This window comes from Ipomoea nil, unplaced genomic scaffold (assembly GCF_001879475.1).
Source record: "Ipomoea nil cultivar Tokyo-kokei standard unplaced genomic scaffold, Asagao_1.1 scaffold2926, whole genome shotgun sequence".
NCBI classification, from domain to species: domain Eukaryota; kingdom Viridiplantae; phylum Streptophyta; class Magnoliopsida; order Solanales; family Convolvulaceae; genus Ipomoea; species Ipomoea nil.
In genome coordinates, this window is record NW_017619354.1 from 4545291 (window position 1) to 4568850 (window position 23560).

A 23560-nucleotide genomic window follows, 5' to 3' on the forward strand; every position below is an offset into this window, starting at 1 on the left:
GTATAAAATCATCAAAATCGAAGATTAAATTAAGTACAAAAAGTCATTTAAAATTAAATTTAGTAAAATTACTACCGTCAAGGACTATATTAGATATTAACGCATATTATAATTGAAGGATTAAAATTAAAATTAAAATAAATAAAAGTCACCACTAAAGAACTTCGTTCAGGTGAAATGTTAGATTTATATGTACGCAAGGGGATGAAAGTAGAAAAAGATTGGCTAAGACACGTTGTCATAACTCATAATGAGGGGGGTGGGCGGGGACGGGGGGCACAAAACCCAACAAATGAAAGAACCTGGACTCTTTTCCGTCCACCTTCATCATCTACTTCCTCTGATCCAATACCTTACGCCATCTTTCCTCTTCACACCATTGGTCATCGGAAACTGTCTGCTTCTTCTCTCCTCATTTCTCATTTTCTCATTCTGTGTTTCTCTGCAATTGCATACGCAATTCGTTCATTATACTGCCTGTCTGACTCTGTATATCTATATATATATATATACATATACATACAGAGAGAGAAAGAGTGCGTGTGAGAGAGAGAGAGATGAAGAACAATAGCTGTGCTAGAAAAGGAGTCAAAATGGAGGATTTTCAAGCTATTCACAAGCTTCCTCACGGCGATAGTCCCTACGTCAGAGCAAAATATGCTCAGGTAAACACGTTCCCCACTCTCTGTAGTTGTAGTTGTGAATGAAATATGTGTATATCCATATATGCACGTACTTGTGTATATACATGTGTATGTGTATCTGTAACTGCATGACTGTAATTACAGTCCGTGTTGCACATTTTTGCTGTTCTAATGGCGATCTATCGTTTCATTTGGATTGGAAAGCCGAGAAGTTTAAATAGATCGGTATTAGATGAATTGAATGCTACTTTGATTTGTAATGATGTGTTGAATTGAAGTTCTATTAAATCTCGGCGAAGGTTTGAGAATTGTGTATAGATAATGGCTGCAATGCTTGAAAACAGCTCGGATTGCAATCCTGGTTTGTGATTATTGGTGAATTTAAACAAAGACACTTAAATCATAGTATATACTACGGAGTATTTGCTTAATTCAATTTCCATGTAACTTGCAGCTAGTTGATAAAGATCCAGACGCTGCTATAGTGCTATTTTGGAAGGCAATTAATGCAGGAGATAGGGTTGATAGCGCGCTGAAAGACATGGCAGTAGTTATGAAACAACAGGACAGGGCTGAAGAGGCAATTGAAGCTATTAAGTCCTTTAGGGGCCGCTGTTCCAGGCAAGCTCAGGAATCCCTGGATAATGTTCTTATCGATTTGTACAAGGTATGATATGGTGAACAAAGTTTTTTTGGTTTTTTCTTGCTTAAAGTTACTGTGGTTTTTATGTATTAAGACTGTGTTTGTCATGGATTTGGCAGAAATGCGGAAAATTAGATGAGCAGATAGAACTGCTGAAGCAGAAGTTGCGGATGATTTACCAAGGAGAAGCATTCAATGGAAAACCTACCAAGACAGCACGCTCCCATGGGAAGAAATTCCAAGTTACAATCAAGCAAGAGACCACAAGAATACTGGTACTTCATTGCACTTTTAGTCTTCTGTAACAGTTCCTTCAATTTCCCCCAATTTTGTTAAAATTATTTGGGATCAGTTAATATATTTGTCAATGGAAATAACAATGCAGGGTAATTTGGGTTGGGCCTACATGCAGCAAATGAAATATGCAGCTGCTGAGATTGTTTATCGCAAAGCACAGGAAATAGATCCAGATGCCAATAAAGCGTGTAATTTATGCTTCTGCCTTATTAAACAAGTGAAATATAAAGAAGCAAGATATGTGCTCGATGGCGTTTTGCAAGGGAAACTTTCTGGTTCAGACGATCCCAAGTCAATAGGCCGTGCTAAGGAACTGTTGCAGGAGTTGGAGCCTTTTGAATCTGTGAAGTATGCTTCACCTTCACCTTCTACTGGAGTTAGCTTAGAAGATGCATTTGTTGAGGGTCTGGATCAGTTGATGAACCAGTGGGCTCCATTCAGATCGAGGAGACTTCCCATTTTTGAAGAAATCTCCCCTCAAAGAGATCAACTGGCTTGTTGACACATTGAGCTTACTTACAGTCGTGTCGTGCTGCTGATACATGTTTGTAAAAATTTTCCAGGTGATTTCAGACTAGACATGCAGTGTGTAGCGGTTGTGTTCAATAAGATAGCGATACTATAGCAGATGGATATAAATTTTGTGTAGGAGTTTTGATCTGAGCTTGATCTCAATGGTGGAAGCTCTGGTTGATCAGGAGTAGTGGAGTACCTCTCCACCACACACACATACAGGTTCAATAATAGTATTTTGTGCTGTTCAGGGGATTTGCAGTGTTGTCTTAATCTCTAGTTGAGTTGCTCTGTTTCCATTGCTGTAAGTCTTAATGCCTATTATTTCCAATGATCCACTTTTTGAAACTGCATTTCTCCTAATTCTACAAACTTTCACTTAGGCATCTTCAATAGTTGGGGATTTTCCCCGAGATTATAAAGCAGTGGCAAGTGAAAGGAACTTGAATCTTTAAAAGAATTGTTCCAAATAAATTTTAATCGAGACACAGAATATGGCAAATACAAACACATAATGACCCTGTTTGGTGAATGACTGTTAGCTGATAGCTGATTGGTTAATTAGAGGCTATAATTAGTTGATAATATTAGCTAATTGTAGAAAGATGTTTGGTAAATTAGCTGTTAACTAATAGTTGTTTGGTATAATTTCCTTTCTCAAAAAGCTAATTGAAAAAATTGACTTGAGCACCTTTTTGAATTTTAGCATTTTGGAATTACAAAAAAGCTAATTAACCAAATACTTATTGATTCTTTAATCAAATCAAAAAGTTAATAGTGGTCAAATAAGTCAAAATTCACTTATAGGTTAACTATTTTACCAAACAAGGCCAAGGGCCAATATATTATCAGCAAACACATAATATGTTGTATAATGTTATGTGTCAGGAGTTAACATATTATGTATATGTAGTTAACCTATTACGTATCTTCAATTTATTTCTAGACACATAAATTGTTAATTACAAGTATAGAATATGTGACACATAATTTTTAGGTTAGAATTCACAAAGTAAGATAGATGGTTGTATATGATATAGCAATTGCGTAATCACCCTATTTCCCAACCACATGAATGCAAAGTAGCCCATGCGTCATATTTGCATAGGATATACGTACCTTCAAAACGCCAAACAGATGAAAGACATTCAATCCTACAAATCTTGGCGTAAAACCTTATGTCGCTTTCATATATACGACTCGAGACCAACTCTTGTTTGGAGTGTCTAGCCAAACATGACGAAAAATTTTCTCCAAGTTACGTGTAAAATAAGTTTAACTATGAATGTAATTATATTCAAAAGGTTGTTAATTAGTCAAATTTATGAATAACAATTCAATTCAAATTTAATGGAAAAATCCGTCCTCCGTATAAGGTGAAGATGATCCTTGCTAAAGATGGTAATGACAATGGCATTTCCCACCTTAATCTCAAACTTTAAACTTAACCTCGAGGTCTTGAATATTATATATTATTTTTATATTTATATAATTTATCTGTTAATAGTATTCATTAGTACACTAATATTTAATGTTTTTAAATATTTTGTACTACTTGTTTAGTTGGCTTGGTTAGGCATTGAATATTTTGAATATGCATACGAGATATTCAGATATTTTGAGTATTGCGCCCCCCATCACACCAAAAAAAAAAAAAAAAGACAAAATTAACTCGGCAAAAACCATATTGGTAGCTTAAGTATGAGTGGACACAAGTTACATACATTTTTCAAATTTATATTTCTTTTTTTGTTATTGCTTATTTGTATGTTGACTAATTGACTATTCACATATCTATCACCTATTAAAAAAAACAGTTGTTCTTGCGTAAAACAAATAAAATAATATAATAAGTTAATCTCATCTTAGATCCTCCGATTATAGTGATTTTGTTACGTTTAGTCATATACTCCCAAGTTAACCAACTGAGGTTTTTTAACTTTCAAGTTAACTGCCCGTGATCTTTCACTTTTCAAATTTTAATCAATTGTGCTCATTTCAGAAGGATCACGACTAGTTAAAATTCAAAAGTTGAAGGATCACAACTAGTTAAAATTTAAAAGTTAAAGGGACATGTTAATTTTAAATTTGAAAGATCATGAGTGATTAACTTAAATGTTTAAGATTAAACATGGCAAAATCATTTATATTCGAAGGATAGATGGCATTAGCTATTTAGCTCATAATATAATACTTGTTCAATCATTAAAAAAATATTATATGTTTAAAATATCTATCTCATATTGAATAAATTTCGCCCAAATTTATATATATTAAATTTATGATAAAATGTCACAATATTTTTTTTTTTTAAGAAAAAAAAAAAAAAGGAAGAAGAAGTGAAGAACAATGATAAGAGTCATTTTAGTAGGAAGCATGGGGAGCAGACGGACGTTAGTAACGTTAGTTAGGTAGATTGTTAAAAATAACCGCGTGATCCGAAGTGTTCTCCTCAGCGTCAGAGCCTTCCAACTCAAATTTGAAGTTGCCACATTTCTCTCTAATCCACTCGCCTTCTTCATCGATTCGCTCTCTCTCTCTCTGTATCAGCAGTATTTCAAGCTTTAATTTCTGTGTTTTCATCACCTCCTCAATCAATCAAATAATCAATCAATCCATAAATATAATCAAGGTATCTAGCTAGCTGCGTACGTGCCTGGGAAAATTGAACTATGACGCAAGATACGTTGATCTACAGCTTTGTGTCCAGAGGCACGGTCGTCCTGGCCGAGTACACCGAGTTCTCCGGCAACTTCACCGACGTCGCCGCCCAATGCCTCCACAAGCTCCCCTCCACCAACAACAAGTTCACCTACAATTGCGACGGCTACACTTTCAATTACCTCATCGACAAGGGTTTCAGTCAGTCTTCATCTCCTACTTTTTTCATTCATTCATCAATTCACATATATACATGACTACGATCATTTGGATTATATATATTCTAAGGTACCGCGCATGCACGCTATCTAGACTTCAAATTAAAGTGATCTGAAATCTTCAGTTTATATGTAATTTGACCTTGTAATAATAATGCTTGAAGGGATCGGATAATTTCAAGCATATTGGAGTGATAATGAGATCTCTTTTCATATTGGAGTTTCATGAGGATGAAAGGATCGGATAATTTCAAGCATATTGGAGTTGCATGAGGCTGCATGTATGACGGCCTTTAGGTTCCGTTTAGTTTGGTGCTGTTCATATCTTTAGAATGCTAAACTCACCTAATTGATCCATTTTCCAGTTTGAATCCTAAACTTAACTGGTATAGAAATGAGGGAATTGAACTGTTGAAAGGAATTTTTGTTGGTTTCTCCACATGATCTTCAGTTTGCATTTGAGATTTTTTTTTTTGTTATCAATTTGAAGTTTTTTTTCTCTTTCATTTTAATTTATTATTTAGCCACACTTGGCAGCCTACTGCATTGTTGCATCTGAATCTGCTGGATCGCAACTTCCAATTGGCTTCTTCGACCGTGTGAAAAATGATTTTATCAAGAGATATGGTGGAGGGAAGGCAGATACTGCAATTGCCAAAAGTCTTACTAAAGAATTTGGGTAACTCCCTTTTACGTTTTCTGTGGTGTTGATTAGAATTCCTGTCATTCTGGCCATTTATTTATACATCCCACTGTAGGCCAAAACTGAAAGAGCACATGAAGTACTGTGCTGAACATCCAGAAGAAATAAACAAGCTTACCAAGGTGCAAGGTCAAGTCGATCAAGTAAAGGGTGTTATGATGGGAAACATTGAGAAGGTGAGCAACTTTTGCTAGGTCTTTGTTCTAATAAGCTTTGCAGACACTGACAAATGTACATTGATATGTTGCTTATACATTCACTTTATCAGAGTTTGCTTCAACATATTTATCTGGTCTTTAGGTTCTTGAGCGTGGTGAGAAGATTGAGCTTCTAGTTGATAAAACAGAGGATCTTCGATCACAGGTTAGTTTGTTTTCATATATACATATGTTGAACCGATTAAACTCCATGCTATCTTCTTAATGTTTTAATTGTTGCAAGTAGTAGCCTTCTGAAACCCCAAGAATCTTCTTTTAGAAATATATTAGTAGCAATATAAGTGTAAATCGGGGGATTGGGATACTACCCCCACTCCCAAGTCCCAACAACCCGAAAACAGGAAAGAACCACAGATCAAAGAATGGAAAGAGCAGTGGCAGAGATCTACCCCTAACTATGCTTTGGCTAATACATGCTGATGCTGTACTGGTTGTTGTCCATGTTTTGATGTTTCAGGCACAGGATTTCCGGAAACAGGGGACCCAAATCAAGAAGAAGTTGTGGTTCGAAAATATGAAGATAAAACTGGTTGTGCTGGCAATCATTGTAGCTTTGATTCTTATTATTGTATTGTCTATCTGCCATGGTTTCAAATGCTGATTGCCCTGGAAAATATACTAGTTCCCTCCTGGACTCCTTGTACCATGACACATACACAACCATCCAGACATTCCTTCCATGTTCCAACCATGCAGAGCTTTCTTAAGTTAGTTTTTAGAAGAAGTTGTGCAGGTATGCCCATGCTTTTTAAAGGAATCTCTCACACTAATATTTTCTTCATCATATTTACGACGCTTTGCTGTCTTATACCATAAGAGAACTTGTGTAGAGAAATAAGATGTGTGAGTTCAGAAAGTTCTCCATATCCCAACTTGTTATCTGTTTTAGGCAATTTTGAGTTGTTGTCAATAACAGAGGATAGTTGTCCATGTCAATCTATTGTGATAGAAAGAAGACCTGTCAAGTGGGAACTCTTTTTTTTCCCTTTTATCAATACAAGTTTCATTACTGATGATCTTTTTGCTACTATATATATGTATATATATATATATATATATATATCAGTACTTTTGCCTATAAAGAAAGATTTGTTACTATGAATTTGCAGCATATGAGAAGTAAGTAATTATTGGCTCTTGAATTGCTTACATAAAAGAGCTAATCGAAAGAACACAAAAGCTCTCATACTGGTTACAAATTTGATTAACACCTCCATCTCAGCATCCTCCTATACATACATACATACTAGTAACTACTACTACTGTTACTGCATAAAGTTGTAAGCGCGGCATTTCTATCTTTTCTGGAAGTTGAATGCCTTAATGGCGAAGGCGAAAATGAAGCCGAAAAGAACAGGGAAGGCAACCGTGACAGCTGCAACCACTCCAAGAAAATCATGTTTAAACCCAAGGTAATCTTCCACGAACTCTTTCACAGTTTGATCTGAATCTCTCAATTTCGATTCAATATCTCCGAATTGTGATGCCACCAATCCATACAATGTCCATGACACGGGGCATGCCCAGAAGTACCATCTCCACCACACAGGCATGCTCTGTTAAACAACAAATTAGTGCTAACAGTCATAATTAATAATTCCTAATCGTATGGATGGATGGATGGATGATAATTGTGATGATGAAAAGCTAAGCAAGCTTACAGGTCGAGGGATGATGAATCCTGAGAACAAATTCCATATACCGTAGAAGAAGGCGGCGACGATAGATGCAACGTTTTGGTTGGGAGTAACGGCCACAGACATCATGCCGTAGAAGGTGAAGTATAACAGGGAGAAGAACATTACGAAAAAGTAGAAGAAAAACTTAGCCACTGTCCATTCAAACCCGATCATCGCATACACAATCACGCCGTACACTGCTGATTGTAGAAGTATGTAAGGAATTTCAATAAGCGCCTGTGAGCAACAAGAACAACATTAGGACTTTGGAGGAGGAGGATTTAGCATGTTTTCTGGTAAAGAGTAGAAAAAAAAAACTTACCTGTGCAAAGGCATATGGTAAGGCAGAATACATCCCGGCCGCCTTCTCCCTGTAGAAAACAGTACGTTCAACCGCGACCACAGGCTGCACCGACGAAGAGTTTTGCACACCCAGGAAGAGGACCGCAGCGTACATGGATCCCATAGCGTTAAACACATCCTGCTTCCTATCACTGAAGTATATATACCAAACCAGGATGGAGGAAATGAAATTTAGCACCTAAATACTGAATACATACATACATACATACATACAAAGTATTAGTAGTAGGTGGTGTTATGTTTGGACTTACACTTTGGTACCAAGGTCCCAGAACATTGTCCCGAAAGCCAGTGCAATGAAGGATGTGAAGATGAATCTAACAGCGGTGTAAGAGGTGTTACGCCAATAAGACCAGTGTTGCTTCCACAGACAGGCCATACATTGGCTCAAGAAAGACTGTGAGTATTGAGTCCGGAAGTACAAGTCCTTGGAACCCGGGCGAGGCGTGCTTAGTTCACTGATCAAAGCTTTGTTCCTCCTGTACAGATCTGAGTTCTTGTAAGCATCTGTAAAATCCACTCCCAACAGCATTTCTTGAGCTGAAGTTGTCACTTCCAGCATCCATGTTGCTGGATTGTATCCATCCTTGATTTTCGCCACTCCTTCAATCGACTATTTTCACACACAATCAGTATATATATACTTCTAATAGTCATAGATTGATATGAATTTGGAGCTTTGGGGTTATGGAAACTCACCTCAAAGTACTTGATCAAATGGCAAGAATTGCGACCCAATGGCCCCACATATATCTCTTGTCCTCCTCTTTTCATTAGGAATAACTACAGAAAGAAACAAGTATTGATTGTATGTTGATCAGTTATTTTAGTGTCTAAATCATGAAGGGAAATGCCACTCAAGGGAACTTAATTTACCTCATCGAAAGCTTCAAAAATGTCGATGCTAGGTTGATGGATGGTGCAAACCACGGTTCTGCCGGTGTCAACAGTGTTCCTCACAGTTCTCATCACAATTGCAGCGGCTCTCGCATCCAGCCCTGAAGTTGGCTCGTCCATGAATATGATGGAGGGGTTCGCCACCAACTCAACTGCGATCGTTAGCCTTTTGCGTTGCTCGGTTGAGAGACCGTTAACTCCTGGCAACCCAATCAGTGCTGATCTCAATGGCACCAGCTCAACTAGCTCCATCACTTCATCAACAAACATCTGCATGCATTTCAAATTACCCAAATGTAAGTGTCCCGACTTTGACAAGTATATATGCTGTTGTGATTAAGGATGATATGGTTTTTTGGGGGTTTGAGGTGAGACTAACCTTTCTAGTTCTAGCATCTACGTCTTCTGGCAAACGTAGCCAAGCTGAGTAAACGAGGGACTCATAAACCGTGACAAAGGGAGAATGGATGTCGTTCTGTTCACAGTACCCTGAAATCCTGGCAAAAGTTTCTTGCTTCTTTGGATATCCAGAAATCTTGATGTCTCCATCAATGTATCCCCCGGTTTTCCTTCCAGCCAACACATCCATAAGAGTGGTTTTCCCTGCCCCACTCACGCCCATCAAAGCGGTGAGAACACCAGGCCTGAAGGCCCCACTTACGCCCTTTAACAGCACCAATCTATTCTCGGCAGCGCCCTGATCCCTCATTTCCTGAGGCATGTCAACAGAGTACACAACGTCGTCAAACGTGAGGGAATGCGGTTCAAATGGAAGAACCATTCCCCGTTTCTGTGTCTCGGGGGGTGCCTCACTGATTCCATTTCCTCCGTTTGTACCAACAGTTTGGACAGAAGCAGTTTCTTTATCGTCGTCATCATCTGATATAAGAGCTTGGGGCTTGCCAAATGCTGCATAATCAGAGTAACAACAACTCATAATAAGCACCTTAAAGATGAATGAATCTCTTCTGGATACTCAGTTGTTAGGATTCTAAGATACTCACGGTTAAGATATTGGAGAGCTATGGAGTAACACAAGTTGAAGACTATTGTGAACCCGAAAAGTGCCCCCAGACCTATCCAATACCACTTAGATTCTGAGAAGAATCCTCTTGATGTTACAACTCTAGCTCCAAGTGTTTCACTACTGTTCACGACAGGCTGTCGAAATCAAACACCAGAAAATTTCAGTTTGATTCCAAAAAACTATATATGATTGGAAAATTTTTAAGTCACTGATTAAAAGATGTGTTCCATCTCAACTAAAAGTTTAAGCTGACAGAGAGACTGTACATTTACTATTTATTATATATATTATGCTCAACACTTACCTTACTCCAGCTATGTCCATTAAATTCATTAACAAGAATGCCATTCTGGGCATACATCAATGGTGAAGTCCAGTAACCCCAAATCCACCACTTCTTCACATCATCTGCATAATCAGAATGGAAAACCGACTTCTTTGTATCAGAAATTTCTTGCATAATAAATACATATTAGTATGTGTAGTACATAATCATTGTTACAACACAAACCTCGAGAAAGAACAACGCCACCAAGAGCGAATTGCAGAAGCAAAGCAAAGGATCCAAATGTGTTGGCAACTCCCATAGTCCTACCCATAGCAGCAATAAACCGAAACAGTGAAGAAGCCATCTGGTTTACCATGATCAATATCAAGAACTGTTTGAACAACCTGAAACCGAAAGAGGAAATGTATTATTTCTTGATCAATAACAAACCAACCAACCAAGAAATGAAATCATTAGTACACTCATCATGTTTTCACCTGCCAACATTCGGATCGAATCCCATGACATAGTAAGTAACAAACACCCAAAGACCGACTTCAACAAATGTCACCGGGACTTTGAGGATCCAGGAAGGAAGAGCATAAGCCCAAGGAGGGAAAAACAGGAGGTCCCTTTGCTTGTAGAACACCGGCAGCTTATAAATCGTCATAGGAAGCTCAGACATACCGTTGAACATAATCATAACCACCGCGAAAAACAGGGCGCCAACATAAATCCCTCCATCAGTCTCATTATTTTTGTGCATTTCAGTTCGGAAGAACAGTGTCATTGTAATAAGAGCCATAATGGTAAGCTGGAATCCAATATCAATATCGAATCAGTTAACATTCAAAATGTGAAAGGTGCAAACAAAACATCCTTAAAATGCCAGACAGGCAGTTGTGACTTAATGTTTTACCTGGCAGAACTTGAAGACGTAAGCAAATGAGTTTCTCTGCATTAGCAAATACTCTCTCTCAGTGCAAACCTTCAAGAGCTGCTTACTTCCTATGCCATATTTCTCGTTTGTCAAGGCCGCAGGATGGCTTTTGGTTTTATCGTACGGTGCCGAAAGCTCCTCTGCTGACCTCCTCCCAACATGGAAAGATTGGTATGCCTCCGCGAATTCCTTAGCCTTCACGAACCTGTAAGGCTCATCTCTACGTATCCAATATTGTTGTTGATCTTTCTTGGATGTCACCTGTCAACAATTCAGTTTAGTATCAAATACGGGCCGCAGATTATGAGCAAAGACGCAGGATCCAACCCTGATAGTCTTAGTGTGAGAGTCACACCTGAGCTCTCCGGACACTCTGGCCTCCCACCTAATCTAATGGAGTTGCTAGAGTGTTGATCTTGAGACGAGGGATTTCGGCCCAGTTTGGTAAAATAGTTAGTCTATCAGTCAATTTTGACTTATTTGATTGTTTGACTTAGTTAAACATTTGATTAATTAGCTTTTTGTAACAATTTATTGTTCCAAAAACACAAATTCAAAAAGCTGCTCAAAATAGCTTTTCCGATCCGCTTTTTTAGAAAGTCATTTTGTATGTAATCAGCTAACCGCTAACAACTAATTTACCAAACACTTTTCTACAATCAACTAGTCAAACTTACTAATAACGCAATCAGCTAACAGTCATTTACCAAACACTCTCGTATTTTATGGGCAATCATATATTAAGTAAAGAATCTATTGCATTTACTAATGGAAGAAATGGTTTAATGAAGTGAAGGGCAAGCGTACGTACTTCTTGCAAGAAATCGGCGACGCCTTTTCTGTCGGGGCATCTGAAGCCCATGGACTCGAAGAAGTCGAGGATGTGTTCGCGAGGGCCCTGGTAAACGAGGTATCCATCCGACAACAAAATAATATCGTCGAACAGGTTGTAGGTCTCGGGCGCGGGTTGGAGCAGAGAAATGACGGCGGTTCCCTTGAGAATGTGGACGTACTGCTTAAGCGAATTGACGATGGAATAGGTTGTGGAGCTGTCCAGCCCCGTCGAGATTTCGTCCATGAAAAGAGCTTTCGACGGTCCGACAATCATCTCGCCGGTGGTCACACGCTTTTTCTGCCCGCCCGATATTCCTCGTATCATTTCATCGCCCACCATTGTGTCCGCACAAACTTCCAGTCCCAGAATCTGCTTATGCACCAGTATCCAGTTTTAAGTTTTCATTAATTTCATCGCAGTTTTGGTCACTATATACTCTTCCATTGATGAATGAATGATGATTCAAATTCACATTACCTTAAGAATATAATCAGTCACCACATTTGCTTCTTGTCCTTCAGTAGCTGCAGCCTATATATACACACAAAAATCAAATATTATAATAATCAAAATCATGTCTTTTCCTACATTAAAAAAATAAATAAATAAAAAGAAAAAACAGAACTAGACTGTAATCACAAATTACTCATCTAATATCATGTCAAGTCAAGTGAAGCTTGGGTAATATTATTTGAAGTTTGTTAAAGAGTTAATTTAATTTGTATTTGACAATTCACTTTAAACATTTTTAATTAGAAAACCCTTATTTGGTCATAGTATTATGTGACATGATCATTTTTAGTTATTCATCCATAAAATCGTTGAAATGTCGTTAAATATAATGACATTTCAATTTTTTTTAATACAAAATCGTTTAATTTACCAAATATTTGTCTACAATCAGCTAATGTTATCAACAAATCAAACTCACTAACTCAATCAGCTAACAACTATTTACCAAACACCCCTAAATCTACCACTTGAATACTAAATATACATGTCAAGTGATTAAATGAGTGTAAACAAATGTGTTCAGCAACAATAATAATAATACTTTAATTTCTTATGTTTTCAGCAATAATGTAAATTATTGCAGGAGAATAAGAAAGTACAGTACATTTTTAATTGCTGAATTTGGTGATCCTGTCGGAATCAGAATCACATACGTGTGCAGTGTGCTGGCGTAGCATCGCCGCAATAAATTAAATGAATCTACTCTCCCCTCTGTTTACACTCACTGACCCTAAACCCTATACAATACGGAGTAATATATTTTGGTTGACAACTCTAAATATGACCCAATGCCTTACGTCATTCCAAATAATAATTTATCTTTCTAATACTTTACGAATAATGATTAAGATTTTTTAATAATATTATGTTGGGCTACGTAACCTAACACTTTAAAGTGACAACACGTACACTAATATTATTGGTCTATAAATTATTATTTTTAATATGATATAAAAAACACACACTGATTGAACAATTCATCAGTCAATTTTCTGAGTGTGATTTTTCTAGTAACTCAAAAAAAAAAAAAAAAAAAAACAAAAAACAGTGGGGCTGATCGAATTGTTACCTTCATGTAAACGTCAATATCGGGATCTGGTTTGATGTTTGCTGCTTTCTCCCTTCTTGACAATTCCGCCAACATTTCTGCAAATAATATATATTTCCCAACATTTAAGTAATGAAGTTTGACTACCTTAAAAGTAGGAATTAGGTAAAAGAAATACCATAACGAGAGCCAACACCCTGGCATCTAGCTGAGAATTCCAAGGTTTCTCGAACTGTCATTTCTCCAATATGCAAATCGTGTTGGCTAATATACGCAGCTGTTCTCTGCGGCACAAATTCGTCTAACCCATGCCCATTGTACGTCACTCTCCCACCCACCCTCAACGCTTTATCAAGCTTCCCTGCCAGCGCTAGTAAAAGTGTTGTCTTCCCCGAACTCGGTGGCCCCAACAGCAACGTCATTCTATACAATTACAAATTCAAAATCCATATCATCAACTAACCAAGATTTAATTTTATTTTGTACTGAGCTAAGAAGAAATTAAAACCTGCAGCCACATGACTACAGATGTCAATCAGCCTAAGCTAGGTTGTTCGTAACTAACTATTAATAGTTAGGTTGAACTTGGTAGCTTATAGTTTTACCAAGCTAACAATTCGACTAACTTAGTTAGAGTTGCTGACTAACCTGCATGGCTTGATGATTCCACTAACATCATTGAGGATAGTGAGGTTCCTTTTTTTGGTTCTAGTGATGTGAAGGGCGTTCAGCAGATCCTGTTAGATAGAAGTGATAATGAATATGGAGAGAGAGAGTATATATATTTATTTGACTACATATATATATATATATACCTCAATGAAATTTGTAGTGAAGTTGATGAATGTGGGCAAAGCTCTGCTGCCTGCATATGCATCTGCCTCCACTTTAAGATGCTCATATCTCACTTCTATTGTCGGCAAGTCTATCCCAACTCTGCATATATAGTTCAAATTTCACATTCCAAAACACATCAATTTTAACAACTAAATTACAAATTTGATTTTTATTTTTATTTTTAAGACAAGTGACAGACAAACCTATCTATTCTGTTCCTGAGTTTCATCAAGAACTTCTCGTTGTCTTCATCGGCAACATTAACAAGCCGCTGAAGCAAGGTCTGTCGTTCATGGAATCCGAGGTTGTTTATATCCACCTCCGTCGCCGGCCCTTCCGCTCCGAACAGAAGCCCTTTTCTGAGACGATCGAACGTGGGCAACTTCTCGAGCGCCGCCCATTTGAGAGCCTCCTCGTCGTCCTCGTCCCTGGACGAGCGGGAAAACACCTCCACGCCGGTGTTCCTCCATATGGAATTGCTGTTGGCTCTGGAACTCCCTCTTAAGCTCCCTCTCAAGCTCCCTCTTATACTCCCCCCTCTTATAATCCCCAAATCCGCCGCCTCCATGCTCTAATTCTATATTCGCTCCGACCCCTTTTCTCTTCTTTGAACTTTCGAGTTCTGATCTGGGATTTTTAGACGATGATCATATGATCAGAGTTAGTTGGCCTTCTCTCTGTTCTCAGAGTAGAAGAAAGCTAAGAGGTGTTTGGGTGTGTTGAAGATTGGCAGTTTTATAGTGGCCGGGAAGAGTAGAGATATCCAACTACTGTGAGGTGGGCGGCTGGGATTAATCCCTCAAAACTGTTATTTTTTTTTTAAGGAAAGACATCGAACTTTATTAAAACTGTTTAATTGCATTTCATTTATTTTTCTAGCTTTTAGGCATAAGACAACATTTTGTTTCTATATTGTCTAAAAGAGGAAAATAAACTATTTTACTAGTTTTTTAATCAAGCTAAAGGTCAAAAGTTATCCATTAGAACTTAGAAGTACCCAAAAAGAACAATTAATTGTTTTTCTCTTATTTTTCTTAAATTTTGCATTTATAGTACAATAACTATTAGGAAAATATTGAGAAAATATGATTAAAAATTACAGTATTCTTCAAATTAAGAATGCCAATTAGAAGACAGTTCCAATCAGACTGGTCGGATTGTTAGTTTGATAACTACAACATTTCAAGTTTAAATTTTCATGAGAACTAATATCGATCAACTATAGACATTCTAAACTTATTTATCTCATTGTGGGAGACAAAAGGTATTGGACAACTTAAGTTATTGATTTACCCATGTAGATCCTTTTCGGGTAGGCTAATTAAACAACTCTTGCCGGGAATTAAACTTGAAAAGAGTTACTAAGTACTGTATGATTAATTTGGCTAGGGTTGTCCATACTCTTTTACTAGTATAATAATAAGAGAGAAATGAAATTTGTTGAAAGTTTAAGTCATTTTGTAAATTTTAACCAAATTCAGTTAATTTGTACAATATAATAAAAAAGAATGAGAGATTTAATTTTATGTATATGAAAAAAAAATTTTAAAAATTTTGTTCACCATTTTTTCTATTAATATTTATTAGTATTATACTTTAGCGATAGTTATATTTGATGATAGGCAATGGGAAATTATAACCAAAAAATTAGGGTGCCTGCCACCATGTTTGACCTTTGAACTGGATCATAGGACATAGTGTACATTTGTACATTTTCCAAGCCACATATTCTTTGTGTGTTATAGTTTTAAAATCAATCATATTCGACTACTCCTGTTTGACAGCAACGTTGAGCAGCCAGGTTTGAATAAACAACATAACTGGCACCGTTAGATTGACCTAACCCATCAAGCCTTTGTTTGTCTTTTTCGTCTTCACTACATTTTTCTTTTACATCTCATTGCATACATATGTGAAAGTGAAAATGCCGCCTTTCTTACCCATTTTATATGAAATTAAAAAAAAAAAAAAAAAAAAGGTAAATGAACTTTTTAGAGAGTGAATGGGTATTGAAAATTAATTTAGCTGATAACGGGTTGTATTAACCTATGACTTCCTATTTTGAAAGAGTCACAATTATACTATTTGACCACAAAATCTTTGACATAAATTTTAAAATTTCTGAGATTTAATATCACATATTTGTATATTGTCACTAATATTTTTAATTATAATATTAATTCAAGTAAAAAGCTAACATAAATATTTACTTCATACAACTAAAATTTTTAAACTAAACTCCTAACAAATTCTATATACATTAAATCATGGTTAAACATTATTGTGGCTAAACTAATACTTAAATAAAAAAAAAGTTAATTATTTTTACTTATAATTAATATAATTTGATATAATAATCACAAGATATATGTTTAATTATAAAAATTTTAAAAATTTATAATTGTCACAATATTTACACAATAAGACTAGAACAAATGGATGTTGATAAAGTAGAACACAAAAATACATGCATGCATATAAAATGTTTTTTTTTTTTTTTTGGTGATGAGAGAAAGTTGGTTATTATTTTTTGAGGATATATATATAATAACTTGTTTTTTAAATAATTAAGATGTTAATTCGCAATTATTATATAAGTGCGTGCATATAAAATGATTCATTTAAAAAAATGATTGCATGCTCGAGATCCATATTTTATACTTTCATATTACATAATCATCACATATAAAATAGTTAAAATGTATTATATATTGTTGTATACCATGTGCGGAAATATCATGCATGATGCAACCTTATTTATTTTATGTTTAATTATAGTTGTTTATTGTGCACAAAGATAAAAAATTATTTTCAAGATTCAGTGTAGTTGGTTCGTCGCCTGACTTAAAGGACATGACTACAGGTAGTATGTGCATATAAACACTAATGAATCTGATCGGTGAGCTAATTGCATGATTCGTGATTTACTTATGCAGTGACTCTAAGGACGAGGTCTTGTTGATACATGATTAATTTAAACAAAGTTGGGACACCTAATTTTTTTTTTTTTTTTAAAAAAAAAACAAAAAAACAAAGATACAATTTTTTTAAAAAAATGTATTCAATATATATATTCATCGAATATATTCGTATGCTTGCTGTATCAAATTTAAAAAATCGAGGGCATAATATTTTAACTTATAAAATATAACACAACGATACATAGAATCTACATTTCAAATAGACCACAACTTTATAATGGGTAAAACAAGAGTGGAAAAAATATATTAAAACAAAATTAAGTAATTAATAAATAAACAATTTGTAGTGCCAATATTCTACGTCGTCGATAATCGTTGACACAAAGACTTTTAGTCCCTGGAGCCTGGCCCGACCCGCCAGAGGTTTATAGGGTCAATACTTAATTGGTCATTCAAAATAAATAAAATTCTTATTCAACAACTTGACAAACCTGTAATTAACAAGACTTCTGATAATGAACGAAAGAAAACGAAGATCGCCTTGAAGAAAAACCATTCTGATCTTGACATTCAATTCTCAAATCAGATCCTCCAATTTTAGTCGTTGAGAAAAATTGATATTTATATATTTTAAAAAATTATTATCATACATTTGACACATTAATCGATGGGTGTTAATAATGAGATATCGTGTCTCTTTTATTTTAACTAAAAATCGATCTCTTATTCAAACTTGTGTGTCCTAGTGTACTCTTTCTTACACAAGGCTTCATTTATTTTAGAAGACTAATACAAATCATGGTTAATGGTTTAAATTTCATTTCAAACAAAAAAAAATTATATATATTTTATATAAAAATAAATAAAAAAAATTCTGAGTCTAGCATGGGATTGACCTAGGATATCTGATCAGTGCCTAACCTAGACCCAGGCCCGGGATTTGGACAAATTATTCTGTGAACTCGAGTTTAAAAGTTTCACAATTTACCTATTGAATGTTCACAATTTACATATTAAATGCTTACAATTTACTTCACAATTCAAATTATGAACATTCAGTATGTAAATTGTGTATTTTGAATCCGTCCATAGTATAATTGTTACGAGATTTGGTCACCTCTAATATATATATATATATGTATATATATTGATTGCATCCAATATTATCTGACTTTTTTATCCAATTATACTAAATAATATCGACCCATAAATAAAACTTCAAACTATATAATACTTGTCCCTTTTTTTTTTTTTTTGTAAAGGTTGTTATTGAATTGGACAACAATCTAAATTAAACAGACCAAGAATATTATAGTAACAACACTTATGATTCAACAATAAAATACGAGGAAGTAGTTGCGGTGCACTTGAGTTCCGGCGGTCAATTAATCCAACAGTGCCAAAATTCTGAATCTCTGACGGTTCAAGAACATGTGTTTAGACTGCAAAAAAGCAAACTCCAACAATATAGTGCACAAAAATCGCTGCACGTAGACTTTGTCAACACCCGTAAATTAACGGCGTTAATTTTCTTTCTTTTTTACCCCACTAAATAAATTATTAAAAATGTCAATATCCACCTCATTTTCGGTTGGTTAAAATGCGGCATGATATAAACTTTGAAAAAAAAAAAAAAACATGAATGGTATGAAAGACACAAGTAACCGACCGTGAATGTAATTAAAGAGCGGCAAAGATTACTGGGCCACTTCAATACTAGAACATGTTTGATTCTTTTGTTCACACACAAATGTAAATGATTTTGTTTGGTAGAATATAGGCGCCTGTTTATAAGGATCTAAATAGTTTTTTTTTGGTGTTACAGAATTAGATGGATGGCAAAGTTTTGCCAGATATCATTGTTTCCATTAATTTGGAGGCTATTAAGTCAATACAGAGGACACAAGTAACCTTCTGTTTTTTAAATTTTTTTTTTTTTGTTCACATCAAAGTAAATGAAAGATTTGCTTTTCTTCTAGAAATAAGTTTCTATTCAATTGTTACAAGTGTCTAAAAAATCACACATCATAAATTTGAATCTATTGAACTTAATAGGTGCTATTTCACTTCTATGTTTGGTAATATAATATTATAATTAGGTTATCAGTCAATTTTAACTTATTTGATCACTATTAACCGTTTGACTTGATTAAAAATTAATATATGTGTATGATTAATTAGCTTTTTGTAACAACTTATTGCTACAAAACACTAACATTCAAAAAGATGCTCAAAATAATTTTTTTTAATCAGAAAATGTCATCATTTTGCATGTAATCAGCTATCAGTCAATAGCTAACAGCTAATTTACCAAACATATTTCTACAATCAGCTAATGTTATCAACTAGTCAAACACACTAACTCAATTAGCTAACAACTATTTACCAAACACCCCCTTAGTTTTTTTTTTTTTTTCAAAACATCTCATATTGGTCCTAGTATTATTGTGACATGACTATTTTTGGTCATTAGTCAACAAATACGTTTAAATGATGTTAAATAATAGGGTATTTCAATCTTTTTATACAAAGTGAATTAACCTGCTATTTTTATATATCAAGGCATTTCATCAGCTTGGATTTCTTCAGCAGGTTTTCTATCATCTACCATTTTTTTTTCGCAGAGACACGAATTGCACTTGAAGAAGACAGAGCACTCTGACCAGTGAGTTAGAGATTTTTCATAAATAATATATATATATATATATATATATATATATATAATGAGTCAACCCACTTTGTATTAAAAAAAAAAAAAAAAAAAAGACCAAATGTCCTTGTATTCAATATCATTTAAATAGGCATGTTGACGAAGGATAAAAAATGAGCATGCCACAATAATACAATGACCAACAAAGGATATTTTGAAAAAAAAAAAACAAAAACAAAAAAAAAAATTAAAAGTGAAAAAACGTGTATAAATCTAAGACCAAAAATAAAATTAAGTCTTAATAGATTGAAAATGGGAAGTAATTGTTTTTAAAAAAAATTCTTTTCACTACATTCACAGAAATTCAAAAGTAATAAATAATCCAAATTTCCAAATATTTCGGAAATCTAGAAGCAAATTTTCGTCGATGGATCCACATTTCCATAGTCCATACAAAGATCTGACTTAGAAAAACAAATACTAGACCTCCAATCTCCCATCGTTATGCGTTGGACCTGTGTCCAGCATGCTTGCTGGACACGAGTAACAGTGCGGTTATCTCTTCTTCTTCTTCTTCTTCTTTTTTTTTTTTTTTTTTTTTTTTCTTTTTAATAATTTCAGACCGCATCGTGATAGGAGTATATGTTCATAATTTTATTACTATATGTTAATAACTGTACATTCATAACTCCATAATTGTACGTTCATAACTCTATAACTGTACATTCATAACTCCATAACTGTACATTCATAACTCCATAACTGTACATTCATAACTCCATAATTGTACATTCATAATTTTTGAAGCTCTATGTTCACAATTTTAGAGCTCTATGTTCATAATTTTATCACTATATGTTCATAATTGTAAGTTCATAATGTTAGAGCTCTTTGTTCATAATTCGATCAATAACTGTACATTCATAATCTCATAACTGTAGATTCATAATCTCATAACTGTAGATTCATAACTCCATAACTGTAGATTCATAACTCTATAACTGTACATTCATAACTCCATAATTGTATATTCATAATCTTCGAAGCTCTATATTCACAATTTTAAAGCTCTATGGTCATAATTTTATCACTATATATGTTCATAATTGTAAGTTCATAATGTTAGAGCTCTGTGTTCATAATTTCATAATTGCATAACTGTACATTCATAATCCAAAAAAAAAAAAATAATAACGTCGTTAACGCTATTAACGGCAAAACGCGCGCGATTTTTTTTTTTTTTTTTATAACTAAATGATGCGTTTTTTTTTTTTTTTTTTTTTTTGAAAAACGACGTCGTTTTGGGCCCGTGTCCACAATTCATTGTGGACACGGGTCCAGGGCATACTTTGCCTCCAATCTCCTCCTGGGAAGATAATGATTTTAGTTCATTAATTACACACATACATACATATAATATATGAGTAAATACAAATTTTTGTCCCACGAATATAATATTAATAAAATGACAGTGTTGGTCACATGTTTAATTCCTACCACATCTTAGCAACCCACCCAACTCTAATTTTTTAAATTTTCGTCTTCATTCTTCAATTTCAAATTTTCATCCACCAAAGACGATAGAAAAATTAAAATGTCTCACCCAAAATTTTTGTTATTTTCTCTTTAATGTTTTCTTTTTTGTCCACAGATCGAAAAGGTGAAAGAAAATTTCCTTTCATTGATATGATGCTTGAGGTTAGACAAAAATGTATATATTGTTAATTTTTTGTCTACATTCAATTTTACTGTTATAAGTTTAAAAGAAGAACGTTAGGAATAAAAAGAAACAAAACAAATATTTAATCTATTTTATTAACTGAAAATATAAGCATTTTTCAAGAGTATCGGATTTATTTCCTCTTTGTTGCATATATTGGTTTGAAGTTTGAACACATAGGTTTCCATGGTTCTCCATATTTCATCTTTGTTGCATACATAGGATTGAACACGTGGGCTTCCCTGGTTCTTTATATGTATTAAACCAATATACTTAAATAGAGCTAATTTCAAGTTTTTCACCAGACGTTATGCCATGGAACCGTGTTCACCATGAATGGTGAACACGGTTCTAACGGTGTTAGTACACCGTTATCTCCTTTTTTTTTTTCTTCTTTTTTTTTTTTAATTAATTGCGTGACTTTTCTTCTTTATTTTCACATTTTGCGGTTTCACTTTAATTTGAGGTGAACAAAGATTTCGAACATTCATAAATTATGAATTCATGCCTGCACATTCACTTTGGAACCATGCCTACACATTCCCGTCCGAAATCACGGACATTCATAAATTATGAATCCATGACTGCACATTCACTTTGGAACCATGCCTACACATTCACTTTGGAACCATGAGATTATGAATTTTCTGTTATAAGATTATGAATTTTCTGTTATGAGATTATGAATTTTCAGTTATGAGATTATGAATTTTCTGTTATGCGATTATGAATTTTCTGTTATGAGATTATGAATTTTCATTACATTCATAATTTCGGACATTCATAAATTATGAATTCATGCCTGCACATTCACTTTGGAACCATGCCTACATATTCCCGTCCGAAATCACGGACATTCATAAATTATGAATCCATGCCTGCACATTCACTTTGGAACCATGCCTACACATTCACTTTGGAACCATGAGATTATGAATTTTCTGTTATAAGATTATGAATTTTCTGTTATGAGATTATGAATTTTCAGTTGTGAGATTATGAATTTTCTGTTATGCGATTATGAATTTTCTGTTATGCGATTATGAATTTTCTGTTATGCGATTATGAATTTTCTGTTATGCGATTATGAATTTTCTGTTATGAGATTATGAATTTTCATAAAATTCATAATCTCATAACAGAAAATTCATAATTTGATCAAACGCGCGCCGTTAACTCCACATCCGCGAATTTTTTTTTTTTTGGCCTAAAAACGACGTCGTTTTGCCTTGTGTTCACCATTCTCGGTGAACACGATTCCATGGCATAATTTGCGGTTTTCACACACTCCATTGAATAAAGACTATAAATTTTCATCGTCACTTAAAAAAAAAAAAAAAAAAAAAACATGGTTACTATTTATATCTAAGTTGACTTTTTTGGATAAGTTTCATTAGAGTTGGTGATATAATTAATAAAAATTTTGAGTACTCACAAGATATGGAGTAATCCACAATTCCACATAATGAATATAATTGAAGACCAATAAGGTTATAGGAATCAATCCACTTGCTTTTCTTTTTCCTCAACAAGATTAAATTTTATTACATACAAAAAAAAAATGAACAAATTTATGCTGACAAGTATTGTATGTACCATTTGATGTTTTATAATAGGAAGGATTGCACGTGTTACATATATCAAGTTAAATCAAATAATATAATATTTAGTATGAAAATTTTAGTACAAATAAATATTTTCGACAACGTAATATTTATAAGATAATATGTCAATCGTGAAGTGAACATGTGTGTAAATTATATAGCAACGAATTTTAAGGATTTACGAACAATTAAGTCTTCACATGCATGTTGGATACACTCCTGAGTGACACACATTCATATTTAATGATTAATTGTATATTAGTGTGATTTTGACACATATTTTTTTAGCAGTTTGTGTTTCTTAATTAATTGTAGCCTTGTTCATAGGTCTAATGAAAGTGATAATTACAAGCGGCCATAT

The 23560-nt window shown here is 34.4% G+C and overlaps 3 protein-coding genes across 3 annotated transcripts; 2 read left to right on the top strand and 1 right to left on the bottom strand.

The window, feature by feature from the left end:
• The first annotated feature begins 251 nt into the window (after window positions 1–251).
• LOC109161591 (protein SULFUR DEFICIENCY-INDUCED 2-like) lies at window positions 252–2450 on the top strand. Its single transcript, XM_019310060.1, has 4 exons — window positions 252–665; window positions 1099–1311; window positions 1407–1562; window positions 1673–2450. Exons 1-4 carry the CDS (start codon window positions 558–560, stop codon window positions 2084–2086), a joined length of 891 nt encoding a protein of 296 aa, XP_019165605.1. The 5' UTR covers window positions 252–557; the 3' UTR covers window positions 2087–2450.
• Window positions 2451–4769: 2319 nt separating this feature from the next.
• LOC109161969 (putative vesicle-associated membrane protein 726) lies at window positions 4770–6910 on the top strand. Its single transcript, XM_019310563.1, has 5 exons — window positions 4770–4959; window positions 5514–5655; window positions 5735–5855; window positions 5980–6042; window positions 6355–6910. The coding sequence occupies exons 1-5, from the start codon at window positions 4770–4772 to the stop codon at window positions 6496–6498; spliced, it is 660 nt and encodes a 219-aa protein (XP_019166108.1). The 3' UTR covers window positions 6499–6910.
• An 89-nt stretch (window positions 6911–6999) lies between these two features.
• Window positions 7000–15031, bottom strand: LOC109161968 (pleiotropic drug resistance protein 1-like). The gene is made up of 19 exons (XM_019310562.1): window positions 14508–15031; window positions 14283–14403; window positions 14116–14204; window positions 13646–13890; window positions 13489–13565; window positions 12384–12437; window positions 11883–12275; window positions 11051–11332; window positions 10629–10945; window positions 10375–10535; window positions 10168–10271; window positions 9841–9997; window positions 9216–9745; window positions 8816–9106; window positions 8639–8722; window positions 8191–8552; window positions 7899–8070; window positions 7559–7813; window positions 7000–7453 (listed from the first exon to the last, which is right to left on the bottom strand). Exons 1-19 carry the CDS (start codon window positions 14870–14872, stop codon window positions 7193–7195), a joined length of 4320 nt encoding a protein of 1439 aa, XP_019166107.1. The 5' UTR covers window positions 14873–15031; the 3' UTR covers window positions 7000–7192.
• Window positions 15032–23560: the final 8529 nt, after the last annotated feature.

Excerpts from the sequence above, each read along its gene's own strand:
- LOC109161969 (XM_019310563.1), top strand. The coding sequence starts at position 4,770 with ATGACGCAAGATACGTTGATCTACAGCTTTGTGTCCAGAGGCACGGTC. Across the intron at positions 5,856-5,979 it reads TGATGGGAAACATTGAGAAG|GTTCTTGAGCGTGGTGAGAA; the intron begins GTGAGCAACTTT and ends TCTGGTCTTTAG. Across the intron at positions 6,043-6,354 it reads CAGAGGATCTTCGATCACAG|GCACAGGATTTCCGGAAACA; the intron begins GTTAGTTTGTTT and ends TTGATGTTTCAG.
- LOC109161968 (XM_019310562.1), bottom strand. The coding sequence starts at position 14,872 with ATGGAGGCGGCGGATTTGGGGATTATAAGAGGGGGGAGTATAAGAGGG. Across the intron at positions 12,276-12,383 it reads TGACTGATTATATTCTTAAG|ATTCTGGGACTGGAAGTTTG; the intron begins GTAATGTGAATT and ends GTGCATAAGCAG. Across the intron at positions 11,333-11,882 it reads TCGCCGATTTCTTGCAAGAA|GTGACATCCAAGAAAGATCA; the intron begins GTACGTACGCTT and ends AATTGTTGACAG.
- LOC109161591 (XM_019310060.1), top strand. The coding sequence starts at position 558 with ATGAAGAACAATAGCTGTGCTAGAAAAGGAGTCAAAATGGAGGATTTT. Across the intron at positions 666-1,098 it reads TCAGAGCAAAATATGCTCAG|CTAGTTGATAAAGATCCAGA; the intron begins GTAAACACGTTC and ends TGTAACTTGCAG. Across the intron at positions 1,312-1,406 it reads TTCTTATCGATTTGTACAAG|AAATGCGGAAAATTAGATGA; the intron begins GTATGATATGGT and ends TGGATTTGGCAG.